The sequence below is a fragment of the Aspergillus thermomutatus genome (genome assembly GCF_002237265.1).
Source record: "Aspergillus thermomutatus strain HMR AF 39 chromosome Unknown NODE_56, whole genome shotgun sequence".
NCBI classification, from domain to species: domain Eukaryota; kingdom Fungi; phylum Ascomycota; class Eurotiomycetes; order Eurotiales; family Aspergillaceae; genus Aspergillus; species Aspergillus thermomutatus.
Genome location: NW_020798105.1, coordinates 51,963 through 66,546, shown reverse-complemented (window position 1 = coordinate 66,546; position 14,584 = coordinate 51,963). Strand labels below are relative to the sequence as shown.

The 14,584-nt window shown below is 50.7% G+C and overlaps 5 protein-coding genes across 5 annotated transcripts; 2 read left to right on the top strand and 3 right to left on the bottom strand.

Annotated features, from left to right (window-relative positions):
- Positions 1–31: 31 nt before the first annotated feature.
- CDV56_106638 (putative C6 transcription factor) lies at positions 32–3,088 on the bottom strand (the record flags this gene model as incomplete). Its single annotated transcript, XM_026760257.1, has 1 exon — positions 32–3,088. The coding sequence occupies one exon, from the start codon at positions 3,086–3,088 to the stop codon at positions 32–34; it is 3,057 nt and encodes a 1,018-aa protein (XP_026615835.1).
- Positions 3,089–3,608: 520 nt separating this feature from the next.
- On the bottom strand, positions 3,609–4,437 carry CDV56_106559 (uncharacterized protein; the record flags this gene model as incomplete). The annotated part of the gene is made up of 3 exons (XM_026760178.1): positions 3,609–3,711; positions 3,763–3,844; positions 3,894–4,437. 3 exons carry the CDS (start codon positions 4,435–4,437, stop codon positions 3,609–3,611), a joined length of 729 nt encoding a protein of 242 aa, XP_026615834.1.
- An 833-nt stretch (positions 4,438–5,270) lies between these two features.
- On the top strand, positions 5,271–6,389 carry CDV56_106429 (bZIP transcription factor; the record flags this gene model as incomplete). Its single annotated transcript, XM_026760048.1, has 1 exon — positions 5,271–6,389. The coding sequence occupies one exon, from the start codon at positions 5,271–5,273 to the stop codon at positions 6,387–6,389; it is 1,119 nt and encodes a 372-aa protein (XP_026615833.1).
- Positions 6,390–6,477: 88 nt separating this feature from the next.
- On the bottom strand, positions 6,478–7,792 carry CDV56_106341 (arsenic resistance protein; the record flags this gene model as incomplete). Its single annotated transcript, XM_026759960.1, has 4 exons — positions 6,478–7,131; positions 7,189–7,275; positions 7,327–7,469; positions 7,528–7,792. The coding sequence occupies 4 exons, from the start codon at positions 7,790–7,792 to the stop codon at positions 6,478–6,480; spliced, it is 1,149 nt and encodes a 382-aa protein (XP_026615832.1).
- A 3,617-nt stretch (positions 7,793–11,409) lies between these two features.
- Positions 11,410–14,460, top strand: CDV56_105904 (beta-glucosidase; the record flags this gene model as incomplete). The annotated part of the gene is made up of 9 exons (XM_026759523.1): positions 11,410–11,469; positions 11,529–11,668; positions 11,722–11,766; positions 11,825–11,880; positions 11,947–12,340; positions 12,390–12,412; positions 12,471–13,245; positions 13,308–14,166; positions 14,227–14,460. 9 exons carry the CDS (start codon positions 11,410–11,412, stop codon positions 14,458–14,460), a joined length of 2,586 nt encoding a protein of 861 aa, XP_026615831.1.
- Between the last annotated feature and the right edge of the window lie 124 nt (positions 14,461–14,584).

Genomic DNA, 14,584 nt, shown 5'->3' with positions numbered 1-14,584 from the left:
AGAGAAATAAGAAAAGTGGTAGGAATACCCATCACTGCTGGTTCATTCCCGTCATTCCCAGATCATACCCTCCCAGTGGTATGCCAGTACCGCCAAACGCGGACAAGTCTGCAGTGGCATTTCCGCTACTGGGACCGGGGCCCGGAGGGTTTGGATCAAGGCCAACACCTGCACCGACAGGGTCGAGATTGAAAGGTAAAAACCAGGCACTGGGTTGATAGAACTCTCCGGTGCCGGACGGGGCGTTGGGGTCCATTTGACCGGTGAAGAGCGCACTAGATGTGTCCTGGTTTGTATGGGGTTCTGCCCCACCAGGAGTAGTGATTCCCGGGGTATCGGCAGTCGCAAAAGCGGCAGGGGAAGGGTTAAATCCACCAAAGGATCCATAAACAAACTGCCGATCCAACTGCGGGAGTTGATCTTCCGGAATGCTGAAGTCGAAGCCCGTTTGCCTCAAGGATATTGTTCGGCCCTGTTGATTGTACATCGTCGGATGCGGGAATCCCGTGCCAGATGTTCCTAACATCCCGGGAGCAGTGTTCATGTTCACGTCGACCACCGGTTGCGGAGGGGTTGGCTGGTCTGGAGGAGCAATACTCTTGCTGTCTCTTCTTGCATGTGGCCTACGCGGGGTGCTGTGCTGTGGTGCGGATGGAGATAGGCTTGCGAAGAAATCTTCCACGCTTTGGAGGTCGGGCTTTTGGCCCATCACCCCGTCATCGGCACGGTCTTTTTGCCTGGCGTCAGGATCCTCCCAGTGAAGTCTTGAAACGCCGTGAGGATATTTATCGAACCAGTCGCCGTACTGGAACATGGGGGTGATCTGATTGCCGTTCTGAGTGACGACAGTCCCCTTGATTGCCGCATCTGCGAACTGCCGATAACGATCTTTGGCACTCTCAACCATGTAGTGAAACATCCCCCAATACTTCTTCATCTTGTTGAGGTACCGATAGGTGTGCCGTAAGTTTTCTTTCGACCGAGCTTCCAGTTGTGCGTTCTTCGAGAAAATGCCCCAGATGTGTACCGTACTCGCCGAGTAAGCACAGTATCCCGCAAACGGCACCGTAAGAGGATAGGCCGATGCGCGGTCTATTAACACAGAAATGTGATGTGCTGCCTCGACAGCGGCCCGCCCGGCGTTACTGAGGAACGATTTGGGCATATCCTTGGGAGGCCGCCCTCCAGGTGAAAGCGGAATGGCGAACTGATTCAAGAACAACATGTTCTGGTGAATGATGATATGGAGGAAGAGGAACTGGTTGGCGATCTTGTCTGCAGCGTGAATCTGTAGATTCTCAAATGTGAAGGCTAAATGACTCGGCAGGGTGGCAGAGAAGTCTTCGATTTGTCGTTTCAACTTCGTATAACCCGACTCGGGTGACCATAGAGGATGCTCATCCTTTCTCTTCCCACCAAGATTAAGATAATCGACTATGCGACCCCATATTACGACAGCTCGAATGATATAGGCTGACACGCCCATGTTATCCTTGGCATTAGACAATTGACCGACATCATCCGGAACGGGGTTCGGAATGTTCCCTTCCAGGTCCTCCGTTGGCCCCGGTATCTCCAATTGAAATGAAGACTCCTTGATAGGAAGCTGGATCTGCAGGAATTTCTCGTTTCCTATAGGTGGACGCTGACTTCCAGACGAGTTGTAGCGATCCATCAAGAAACAAGCCCACATGGTACGTCTTCTGATTTCCCGATCCGTGAAGCTCAGCTGTGCACCATTACCTGCGCCCTGATTCAGTAGAGGATCATAGTCTAGCTCCCTGTGAAGCTGTAAAGCGTAGGCCATGCGGAGTGCCTGACCACCAAAAGACCAGCTCCGCCCACCATGGCAGGTTCCGAACTCGTGAAGGCCCAATAGTAGAAAAACAATCAAGATGGTTATACTCGGTTCATCATGTCGGCTCAACGCGATGGCAGCGGCGGGATTTGCCCAGTTCTCTCCGCGGAGGAAAGGCGGATCTGAGCTGAGCTGTGGGTGTGTCGAAAATCGAGCCGAAACGGCACAAACGGCCAGGATCAATACGGGCGGAACTGTCCTCGCTTTCAGCCGCCGCATGAAGCTTGGCTTGTGAAGCAGGAGGTATGACTGCCCGTATACACAATCGAAGAAGACCTCCGCCAGATGTTCCTGAATCTCCAGCGACGGTAGAAACTCGGCACCTTCAGTCAAAAGACCCGTTGCATCGTTGCTCTTGCCCTCGCGACGCATGGGGAATGTATCTTGTGGTGACCTCCGATCCTCGTGGGCCCATTCTTCCATCTCCGCCGCAAAAGCCTCGTCCGCCGATCGCTTCTTTTGTGTCTTGGATGCCTGACCCGGTTGAGGCGGTCGGACGACAGACCTACCGATTGCGGCCATATCCCGCGTCTCGTCTTTCGGAATAGTCTTGATGACTCTATCCTCCATACGCTTCAGTCGCTTATCCAGCATCGCCATGTAATCCGTTCGAGGAGCCGCCTTCCTCGTGGTAACCTTGTAGACACATGGAATGCGAGAGCGCGAGCAATGCTTGCATGCGGGCTTCTCCCCCGAGCACCGGATCTTCTTCCTCCGACACGCGATGCATGCCAAGGGTAGACGCTTCCGCTCCTTTCCAGCCTTGGTTTTCATTTCCCTCCATGGAGGTTTTCCGTTGGGGCCGTTGTCGTTGGAATTATGGGCGGGGTCATCTTTCGGATCGTCGCGCTGGCTATCGTGGGCTCCATCCTGTGCAGCAGCTAGGTCTCCTGTCGTCTGGACGCTCCCTGGATCTCGCGAGCTGGCCCGACTCTGGATGTCGAAATCTTCCGGAATCGCGCTGTCATCGTGGGTCAAAGTCGGACCGGCAGAAGAGACCATGGAAGACTCCGTGGACTCGGGTGGGATCATGACGGGTGAGGTAGCCCCAGCAGCAAAGCGCGGGACATTGTTTGTGTAGGCAGCAGCGGGAGCAGTGAGGTCAGCCCAAGAATATTGGTAGCTTTCTGGAGAGATTGCTCGGATGAGATTGCGGGATAAGACGGTAGATGCCGGTGGGTATGGGGAAGGGTCAACCAGTGGCGGCTTGGCATCACTGGCCGCAGTCATACTTCCGATTATTAATCAGATACCTTCGAAAGCAGAAACAGCTCTTGATACTGGGTATGAGACGAATAATATTGATGAATGAGATGAGCAAAAGCAGAGGAAAGTATTCATTATCCCAGGAAGTGATGCTGGAGACCTATACGTTCGCAGCTCGGCGGCTCGAGACTTACTCTGGGGCAATCCAAAGTGCAATAATTGGCAGCCCGTTAATTGGATGAACCTAAAATGGGCTTTACAGCCTCTACTAGGTAGACATGGACTTCGTCTACCCCGATTCGCATGATGGATAGAGTCTAATGGGCATTCTTCTCAGATTATATCACATGCGACCCCCGATATGACAAAATCACAACAGGCAGAGTCCCTAAGTCCTAATATATAGTCTGAATAGAGCCGGGATGATCTCTGAATGCTACAGTGCCACCGTTCGACACCCTTTGTACGTGCCCTCAAAGTCTCGAACTGAAGCCGACGGGTGTTACGGTTGTGCATCGGACGCAAGCCCACAAAATGTGAAATCTCACGACTTGGTTCGCGAGGCGGGTGTGGCAGTCTCAAGAGCGGCCAAGATCTCCTTCCCCAGGGTATATATATTGTAGCTTGGAAAAGCAATCCAGAGCCCACTGTCTGCTATTAGAAACGGCGCAAGGAGGAGGTTTAGAGACAAGCCTTACTTAGGAATGACCCACATAGTAATCAATGTGAAAGCATCATTGTGTCCAATATTTGCAAACCCGGAGAAAATCTCGTTAAGCCCTCAAATATCATTAGCCGGTTACAGACTGACGGATACCTTCTAACTCACAGTAAAGGGTAGTTTTACTCAAAGTCATGACGGAGGCGCTGTAGACTACCAGGAGCGCCGTCGCTCCAGTGCGCCCAGACACGACTTTGTCGCCCTTCAACATCCACAAGAGACCTTTGCGAGTTTTGCGCTGTCTCCCACGGCCACTGGAAGTCAATGACGTTCCATATTTATAGATGATGAAGAGGTAGTACAGATAAGCCGCTGATTCGACAAGGTTCAATGCGGTCTGCGCGACGGTGAAGCCATTCCTAGCGTTGAACGCCGGCCAGCCATAGATGTAGTCAATGGTCCCGTAGAGTGCGTACGGAGTCCAAACAGGCGAATGCAGCTTGTGACCTGGCATGGAATGCGGCCGCAACAACACGTAACACGAATCCCATAGGACCAAGGGAATCGAAACAAGAAGCCACAGTGTCACAGCCCTTGATGGGGTGTGCACCCATCGTCTGGGGACAAATCCGTTGGCTGAGGGTTCTGGGGACTTTGACCTGGCACGCGATGGCGATGGGAAATCGCGGGGATGATGTCTTGTGGAAACCATATCTGTCGCAGTTGTCTAGGACGTTGTATGGTAGCGTATGCAGGGGTTGCTTTGTTTGCGCGATTAGTGTTCAAAGCTGTGTTCAAGGATTCAATGAGAAGCGACAAGCAATAAAGTCAAGAAGGATGTCGCGATGCGAGGAATGCTGAGTTTTGTGGCATGGTGATGGGCCGACTGACGGGTAGTGACGTCGTGAAGACGACTGTGTCTGGGTGCGTAGGAAGTTTCCACTGAATTGCAGGTTGCCATGAAACATTACACATTATGATACCATGATATCTCTGCGCTTTCGACAAGCCATCAGGCCTAATGATCCAAGCTTCCTATGGTATTTCAGCAGATTGAAAACTCAGGGTAATGTGGAGAGTCAGTTTAAGTAGTCGCATTTAGTCAGCCGGATTGCTTGTCGGGTTACGACCGCGTCCTCTTCGAATAGAGGGCTGAAAACCATTATAGAAAATCAGACTCGAAGTTCATTGTCAGGTCAAGCAAGGGCAGATTTATATGTTGGTCGATGTTTCAGGCACTGGGGGAGGTCCTGGCGAGAAACACAGATCTGGATCTAAATGGTGATCATAGTGGAGAGCTGCAATCACGTGCGCCAGTCCCGCCCACTGATTGATCGACCAGATCCAGATCCGATTCTCCTGATTAATCAATCTCATTTCCGTCACACTGCACAGGAGACTAGGCATCCGGTCTGAGTCTTGGATTGCATCAATTTTCGCTGTTGACCATGTTCTACAGACTTTGAACTATATGCAACTCATCTTTCTTTAGCAATCACAGGATTTTGGCGTGTACTTTGAACTACCACTGCTGATTGAGGCAGGATGAATCTCGAAAGCGACCCAAAGGTTGGAGCCCTGGAGAAAGCGACTTGCACTCAATCGCATTCTGTTGGACTAATGACAGGTCAGAAGGTCGACAAGCTCGCTCGCATCCGAGAGAACCAACGAAGGAGCCGAGCAAGGAAGCAGGAGCATATTCGCGACTTGGAGCAGAAGCTGGCCTGTCTTCAAGAACAAGCACACAAGAAAGATGTCGAGCATAGATTGGCCGTACAAAGACTCGAAATGGAGAATAAAAAGTTGAGGTACCTGCTATCTTGCTCAGGGATGCCACCTCATACTGTCGACGAATATCTGCGAACGGGTGATGATTTTACCGTGACCCAAAAGGTTGCGATACCGGCTCTTCGACGGTCGGAGTTCCAATCGGAACCCTTGCATCAGGAGACGAAGTGTTCGCGTCCATGCGGAGGCATATCATCCAACACTGTCGGTGAATTGCAAAACGGCAATGGTCGTCTCGAAACCCAGAAAGTTGCAATACCGGCGTCTCGACTACCTGAGGTCCAGCCCGAAACTCAGTGCCGGGAGCAAAAATGCTCGCGCCCATGCTCAAGCATACCCCCTCAGATTGTTGAGGAGAACCTGCGGTCTAGCTACGATCCTGTAATGACCCAGAAAGTTGTGTTACCGGCTCTTCAACGGCCAGAAATCCAGCCTGGAGCTCGTTGCCAGGAGACAAAGCCTTTTCTCCCTTGCTCACCATCGCGGGATAGGTCTGAAAGGGACACCAGTCCTGCCGAAACGCAAAATCAACTTGTCGCTAAAGACGAACCGCCAAACACGCCCGAGGCCCTAGAAAAGACTATATCTCAAGAGTCTGGAGAGTCATCAGAACGCCCTCGACCGATTCCACTCTGCGACTGCTCATCTGGAGACAACGACGCAGAGTGTTTTCCTAATAATGGAGACGTCCTCAATACTACTCTCTGCGCAATAGCGGATGAACTGATTCATCAATACAATACTCGCGGCATGGACATCATGGAAATTCGGAAGAAGCTATGGGCTGGCTTCTCCAAAGGCCTCACATCAGAAGAAGGGTGTAGAGTACAGAATCAGATTTTGTTTCAGGTTCTGGACGAAATTAGCAACCACTGATGGGCTTGCTTACTATTATTATCCCTTTTGGAGGCTAAATTATCATGCATTATGTACAAGTGCATGTCGACCGTGTCAACATTGCTCATCACTTCCATTGCTGTCGCCTGGCAAACCACTTGACGACATATACCAACGCCAATAGCACGGGAACTTCGACGAGAGGACCGACTGTGGCGGCTAGCGCTTGGTCGCTGTCAACACCAAATGTTGCAATTGCTACTGCGATTGCAAGCTCAAAGTTATTGCTCGCCGCCGTGAAGCTTTGTGTGCATGACAGCTTGTAGCCGAAGCCCAGTCGACGTGTCACTAGGAGGGTGACGAGGAAAATGACGGCGAAGTAAACGATGAGCGGAGCGGCGACTCGAATGACTGATACAATCTGATGGACAACATGCCTGCCTTGGGAAGCGAAGAGAACCAGAATCGTGAACAGAAGACCGATCAAAGATAGCGGACTGATCAGCTTCAAGAAGGTTCTGTCGTACCATTCCTTGCTGATGAGGAATCTTAAAGCGAAGCGGGTGACAATGGCTGCTCCTAGCGGTATACCGAGGAACACACCAACACTCTTTGCGGCCAATGAATAGTCAATGGTCAGACCGTTGTCTTCACCTCCGATGACGCGAATGAAAAAAATGGCGAGGGGCGCAAATAGAACCATTTGCAGGACCGAGTTAATTGCGACCAGAATCGCACAGTATTCACCGTCTCCTCCTGCAAGACCAGTCCAGACAAGGACCTGAAAGCTGTTAGCCTGCATGTCCAGAGTGTTGTATCGTATGGGCACGGAACGAACCATTGCAATACACCGTGCGATGCCGACTAAGATTAAACCTTCTCGAAGCCCTCTTTCGTCGGGGAGAAACGCCCATGCTAAAGCAAGCTTCAAATGGTTAGCACCAACTTCGTGATATCAGCGATGTCTCCGACATACCATGAATAGAGGTGCTATAATCCAGTTCACAACAATACTGAATGCAACTTGAATCCAGAGCGCTTTCTCGCGGAATGACCGGTGGAGAGTCTCGAATCGCACTTTACACAGAATGGGGTACATCATGACGAGCAGGCCGATTGCTATATAGTGTGTGAGCCGTCGTGCGGCCGACTGTGAGTTTCGAAACCAGAGGCATACCTATAGGCACCGACACACCAACGAATTTCCCTTTGTCCAGAGCTTTGCTCGTGTTGGGAACAAAGTTACCAAGGATGATCCCAATAGCCATAGCCAGGAAGATCCAGACTGCAAGGAATCGATCTAGAATGGCGAGCTGCTTGAAAGCAGAAGTTGGACCTGCCGTGGCTGCATCGTCGTCAGATTTCGAGGCATCTGGCGTACTGCAAGCTTCGATATCGCTTGGATGCTGAGAAGGCGATGTGCTGTCTTTTTCCCGAGTCATAACGAAACTGCCCTACAGAATCGCAAGTCCTGCAGATATGCGTAGTGGATATATATAATAGAGAAATCCAAACTCTCCCTGGATGTGGTCACAAAATGTATGTATTGAATTCTTATCGACAGCTACACCTACCCTACTACTTTGACTATAGAAATCCCAAGCCGATAAAGCTTAGTTGAGATTGATAAAGTTTTGCAGCCAATCACGACCCCGGAGTGACATGTTAGTATCACGTGATTAATCGCCACAGTTGCGAGATATCTCTCCTGCATGTGAAATCAACAGCTTGACGAGAGCCTAGCCTTTTGATGTGAAGATAGTTTTGTGCCATGGGAGTGAGCCTTCTCTCCAAAAGTTGTTGAAGCAAGAACTTTCCTAGCACAAGGCCATGTTGTGCTGTTTCGGAGTAGCTAAATGGAATTGAGAAATCTGCAAGGATGACGGGAGCGCGTCGACTCTAATTTATGTTTGATGCCTCCGAGTCTGAGCTTCGAGCGATGATGAGCGTTAGGAAGCAAGATTACCTCTCTTGATATGGTCCCATGGATAGCATCAGAGCGCTGCGAATGTAGGAGAGTTACATGGTGGATAGAGCCTGTAGTGCTCTTGGTACTTCATTATTGATGAGAGTGAGAGTGTAGATGATCGATGAAGAGGCGTTCAGGGTCAAGCACACAGCTCATAGTCACCATGGTAGTTTGTAGAGACAGTCGGAAGGTCAGACTGACTTAGAAGACAGACGAGGAGAATGTAGCGAAAGATAAAAATCAAAACCAGCAGTTCATGTGTGCCGTGGATAGGACGTAGCGAACATCTACCAGAACCGAGATGTCTTGACTCTCACTGCTAATACGGGATTCTGACGACTGGTTCTACTTCTCCATTTAATTCGATGCTTGTGGAATGGCGGATACGGAGTGCTGGAAGACCTATGGATGTCCCGGTCTCGGACGAGAAACAATCACGATCATACGTCCTTCTTATTATCTGGATGAGGTATCTTCCACGCGAGTCGACAGAAATGGCTTGAAAGCACTGCGTAAGGGACTTCCCACTCTGCGGCTAATCATCGGCTCGTTCCTGCTCGTTCCTGTTGTGAAGCCTGTGAATTGACTTTTGAGAATTCCTTTCCCTTCTCCAGGCGGGACTCCACAGTCCACAATGAACCCCATGGGCCACACTGGGACGTCGGCTTTTGACCGATGCAGAACTGTTTACGTTTTTACGGACACTTACTGGTGAGGATTACGAACTACAGAGTACTTGGAATTGATACGGGATGATTAGCGGTGTTGATGACTGAACGTGTGTGACGCTAGAAGCGCAATGCATCTTAGCTACTAGCATCGACGTGGGAGTTTACTCGATGGTTGAGATTCGGGATGATATTGGGACCTGGGAGTCAGGACCATAGTAGCCGTTACCGAGTGAATAAGGTTCCGAGTTGATAACTCGGATTTCATCAGGTTCAAGATTATCTCCTGGAGTCCGTAAGCCAGAGGATTCGGGTAATCCTGGGCTTTGAGGTCAGGCCGAATGTCTTGTACTGTAAGGAGTACAGTTCCCAGAGTCCCAAGATTTGCAGTCTTGATCATGACTTTGCTCGTAGTACTAGAGAGGTCGATAGTAGATAGTAGATACTACCTTACATACTCCATACTCCATAGCCATGCCACCTGCAGCTGCATATGCCGGCTCTTTCTCCCCGCGGGAACCCCGCAAATGACGGAGAAACCGCGGAGAATAATTCTGGACGACTGATGGATTATGCTCGGTAGACGGACCGGCAAGAAATTTCAAGTTTCGGGGAATCGGAGTAATTGGCGAGGTAGTGTTTATTAGCAGACCAGCTCGAAATATAGGCTGTCTTCAATGACAGTCCAGAGCCCAACATGACGTATTTGCTCTCTCACAGACGGATATGATGATTGGGAATCAATGAATCTAGTCGCCTTTCTTGATAATGAATACCGGATAAATTCAATGGACACTATTGACTAGTCGGTGGTTAGTACCGCCTGAAATGGATATTCAATGGATGATCGTCGGATCCTCAAGCTGGATTTTTGTGTCTTCGACTACTGTAAGTCCATCATAATAAAAATTGAAACAAAGGTTCCAGTTCATACTGTGCATGATCCAATTACAAATCCGCAATCCATCTGCTCAGTCTCGCTATCCAGAAGGGATTGGATATGTATGCATCGCTCGGAAGAACAAACAAGGGTTTGGCAGTCTATTGGCTGGTGGATTCAATATCAGTAAGGCATCGTTTACTGGTATGCTCCCTTGACGGGCCGCCCGATTATGCATTGTGGTAAAGAGGGGTACTCTGCTTTGAACCTTTGATTCATGCCTAGAAAGGAGCTCCTTTCTGAGGACACAATCTGCTGAGACATCCTTTTTTTGTCCGTTGATGTTACGAGAACATCACTTGCATGCGTGTTTTGTTTGATCTGATTACATGGATTCATGTGCGGACACAGATGGCCTGAAAATGCGGGGTCTGGATGAGACAGTTACATTGAGATGACAGCGTACGTATCATCCCTGCTGCATCTGCGCACTTGGTTTTGTCATTGATGCTTTAGAGGATTTAGTTTGAATGAAAACCGAGAAGCCGAGTCATGGTGGCTTGACGGGAATGACCCATGGGTATCTAGACTCGGCGGGATTGGGATCTGAGACTTGGGAGCCTCAGGCCACGGGCATTCCCCGGAAGATACCTAAGTCCTAAGGTACAATTGTGTAATTTGATTTCTCTCCTGTAATGACCGTACGAAGTTATGCAATACCTACACTGAATATTGCTTGACATGGCAATATAACCAAAGTCTGTGAAATTAGTGTGTAAAGTGATATATAAAGAGCATATCTGGATCTGAAATGCAAATGATTCTAAGGTACTTGGGCGAAGACACGGCTATCCATGGTATGGCCCAGGTACTACAGGTACAGGTACCATCCATACTGAGCTCTAGTCCTACCCCGTCTCTCCAGTTTTCGGCTCCATAAAACAACAAACATAACATCGTCATCATCCCAGCTCTTCTATTAGTCTCAAGTGATTTACTAAAATGACTGGTCCAACAACAGCTGGTTACACTCCAGATACAGACCAGTATTGTACTTCTTGGTCAAGACCAGTCTGACCTACCTTTACTGTACTCCCTTGGTAGGTACCGGGTCACATTCCTCCCGTGCTGTTTGCTGTACCACTCACTCACTCACTCACTTACCTGACTCTCCCTCATAGCAAGTTGAGGGCCGTGATTGCTTCTTCCTAGCACAAGTTCCACATTCTCTCAATCGGGAAGAGGGATGTCGATCACCATGCCATCCATTCCCGAGACCCAAGTTGTACCTGCCTTTCTCTTATTACATGTGGGCTTTGCTGTCCCTGGTAGTAGCTCTGCTGAGACATTCATACATCATCGTGCACCCGCATAATAGTAACATTCATAGTCATAGTCCCTGCCTCTGACTTTTTGGCCGTGGTTATTATTTATTAATATCCTGTTCTTCCCCATTCCTTCCCCTTCTTTCTTATTCCTCTCGCTCAACTAGAGCTGTGTTGTCGATCGATTCTTTTCTGGCTACATACCCCCGGCACAGCAATGAGGTTCGGTTGGCTCGAGGTCGCCGCCCTGACGGCTGCCTCTGTAGCCAATGCCCAGGTTTGTACTGCTTTTCTGTCGTTGTTTCGATCATAGCTGACGATACTCCTGGAAAATAGGAATTGGCTTTCTCTCCACCATTCTACCCTTCGCCTTGGGCTGATGGCCAGGGAGAATGGGCGGATGCCCATCGACGCGCCGTCGAGATCGTTTCTCAGATGACATTGGCAGAGAAGGTTAACCTTACAACGGGTACTGGGTGGGTTGAGACTTTCTCTTCGACAGTGAACTTTCTTCACTGACAACCTCTAGATGGGAAATGGACAGATGTGTCGGTCAAACGGGCAGCGTTCCCAGGTACGTCTTCAATTCTACAGCAACGGGCAACTTTAGTCACTAAAACGCGATGATGCAGACTTGGTATCAATTGGGGTCTCTGTGGCCAGGATTCTCCTCTGGGTCTTCGTTTCTGTAAGCTATACCTGCGGAGTCTTTCAGTACTTGTTGTTTTACGTGCTGATGAGTGTCTCTGTATAGCTGATCTCAACTCCGCCTTCCCTGCTGGTACTAATGTCGCCGCGACATGGGACAAGACACTCGCCTACCTTCGTGGAAAGGCCATGGGCGAGGAATTCAACGACAAGGGCGCTGACATTCAGCTGGGGCCTGCCGCTGGTCCCCTCGGCAAATACCCCGACGGTGGCCGAATCTGGGAAGGCTTCTCTCCTGATCCGGCTCTCACTGGTGTGCTTTTCGCAGAGACTATCAAGGGTATCCAAGATGCGGGGGTGATTGCTACTGCCAAGCATTACATCCTGAACGAACAGGAGCATTTCCGACAGGTTAGCGAGGCCCAGGGATATGGATACAACATCACGGAGACCATCAGCTCCAACGTGGACGACAAGACCATGCACGAGTTGTACCTTTGGTGAGTAGTTGACGCCTCCAACGAGGTCTACTGACTGACCAAGATGCAGGCCCTTTGCAGATGCCGTGCGCGGTAAGATTTTCAGCAGACTCGACTTGCGATGAAGAAATCACTGACGAACCATCTGTAGCTGGCGTTGGCGCTATCATGTGTTCCTACAATCAGATCAACAACAGCTACGGTTGCCAAAACAGTCAGACTCTGAACAAGCTCCTCAAGTCCGAGCTGGGCTTCCAGGGGTTCGTCATGAGTGACTGGAGCGCTCATCACAGCGGTGTCGGCGCTGCCCTTGCTGGGTTGGATATGTCTATGCCCGGAGACATTGCCTTCGACGACGGCCTCTCCTTCTGGGGCACCAACCTGACTGTCAGTGTTCTCAACGGCACCGTTCCGGCTTGGCGTGTTGATGACATGGCTGTCCGTATCATGACCGCTTACTACAAGGTTGGCCGTGACCGTCTTCGTGTCCCGCCCAACTTCAGCTCCTGGACCCGGGACGAGTACGGCTGGGAGCATTATGCTGTCTCCGAGGGAGCGTGGACCAAGGTCAACGAGTTCGTCAAAGTGCAGCGCGATCACTCTCGGATCATCCGTGAGGTTGGCGCGGCAAGTACAGTGCTCCTGAAGAACAACGGTGCTCTTCCTTTGACCGGCAAGGAGGTTAAAGTGGGTGTTCTCGGCGAAGATGCTGGTTCCAACCCGTGGGGCCCGAACGGCTGCAGCGACCGCGGCTGTGATAACGGTACTCTTGCCATGGCCTGGGGTAGTGGTACTGCTAATTTCCCTTACCTTGTTACCCCCGAGCAGGCTATTCAGCGCGAGGTTATCAAGAACGGCGGCAATGTCTTCGCTGTGACTGACAACGGAGCTCTGAACCAGATGGCCGATGTTGCATCTCAATCCAGGTGAGTGGCCACCCTTGAAAACACCTGCTCTGGACGAAACATTGACCGTTGGCATCAAACAGCGTCTCTCTTGTGTTTGTCAACGCCGACTCCGGCGAGGGATACATCAGCGTCGACGGCAACGAAGGTGACCGTAAGAATCTCACCCTTTGGAAGAACGGCGAAGCCGTCATCGACACCGTTGTCAGCCACTGCAACAACACCATTGTCGTTATTCACAGTGTCGGACCCGTCTTGATCGACCAGTGGTACGACAACCCCAACGTCACTGCCATCATCTGGGCCGGCTTGCCCGGTCAGGAGAGCGGCAACTCCCTCATCGACGTGCTCTATGGCTATGTCAACCCCAGCGCCAAGACCCCATTCACCTGGGGCAAGACTCGCGGGTCTTACGGTGCTCCCTTGCTCACCGAGCCTAACAATGGCAACGGCGCTCCCCAGGATGATTTCGACGAGGGCGTCTTCATCGACTACCGTTACTTCGACAAGCGCAACGAGACCCCCATCTATGAGTTTGGCCATGGCTTGAGCTACACCACCTTTGGTTATTCTCACCTCCAGGTTCAGGCCCTCAATTGTTCGACATACGTCCCGACTAGCGGAACGACCAAGCCTGCGCCAACTTACGGCGAGATCGGCCGTGCTGCCGACTACCTGTATCCAGAGGGCCTCAAGAGAATCACCAAGTTTATCTACCCTTGGCTGAACTCGACCGACCTCAAGGCTTCTTCTGGCGACCCGAACTACGGCTGGGAGGACTCGGAGTACATTCCCGAAGGCGCTACGGACGGTTCTCCTCAACCTCTCCTGAAGGCTGGTGGTGCTCCAGGTGGCAACCCTACCCTTTATGACGATCTTGTTGAGGTGTCAGCCACCATCACCAACACTGGCAACGTCGCCGGTTATGAGGTTCCTCAATTGGTAAGTGACTCGAAGATTCCTTGCTTCGGCCCAGGTGCATTTTGGCTTACTTTCTTGTAGTATGTTTCCCTGGGTGGACCTAATGAGCCTCGGGTCGTTCTGCGCAAGTTCGACCGAATCTACCTGACTCCTGGAGAGCAGAAGGTCTGGACCACGACTCTTAACCGTCGTGATCTCGCCAACTGGGATGTGGAGGCTCAGGACTGGGTCATCACCAAGTACCCCAAGAGAGTGTACGTCGGCAGCTCATCGCGTAAGCTGCCTCTGAGAGCGTCTCTGCCCACTGTCCAGTAGAACGGTGGTATGATGAAATTGTACAGGACTTTTGGTTCATGTGATGTACAGAGCAGTCGTCTGCTTCAGTATATGATTTTAATGACAATGATGTTGATAACTTAATCCTTCGAGCTATTCTTCG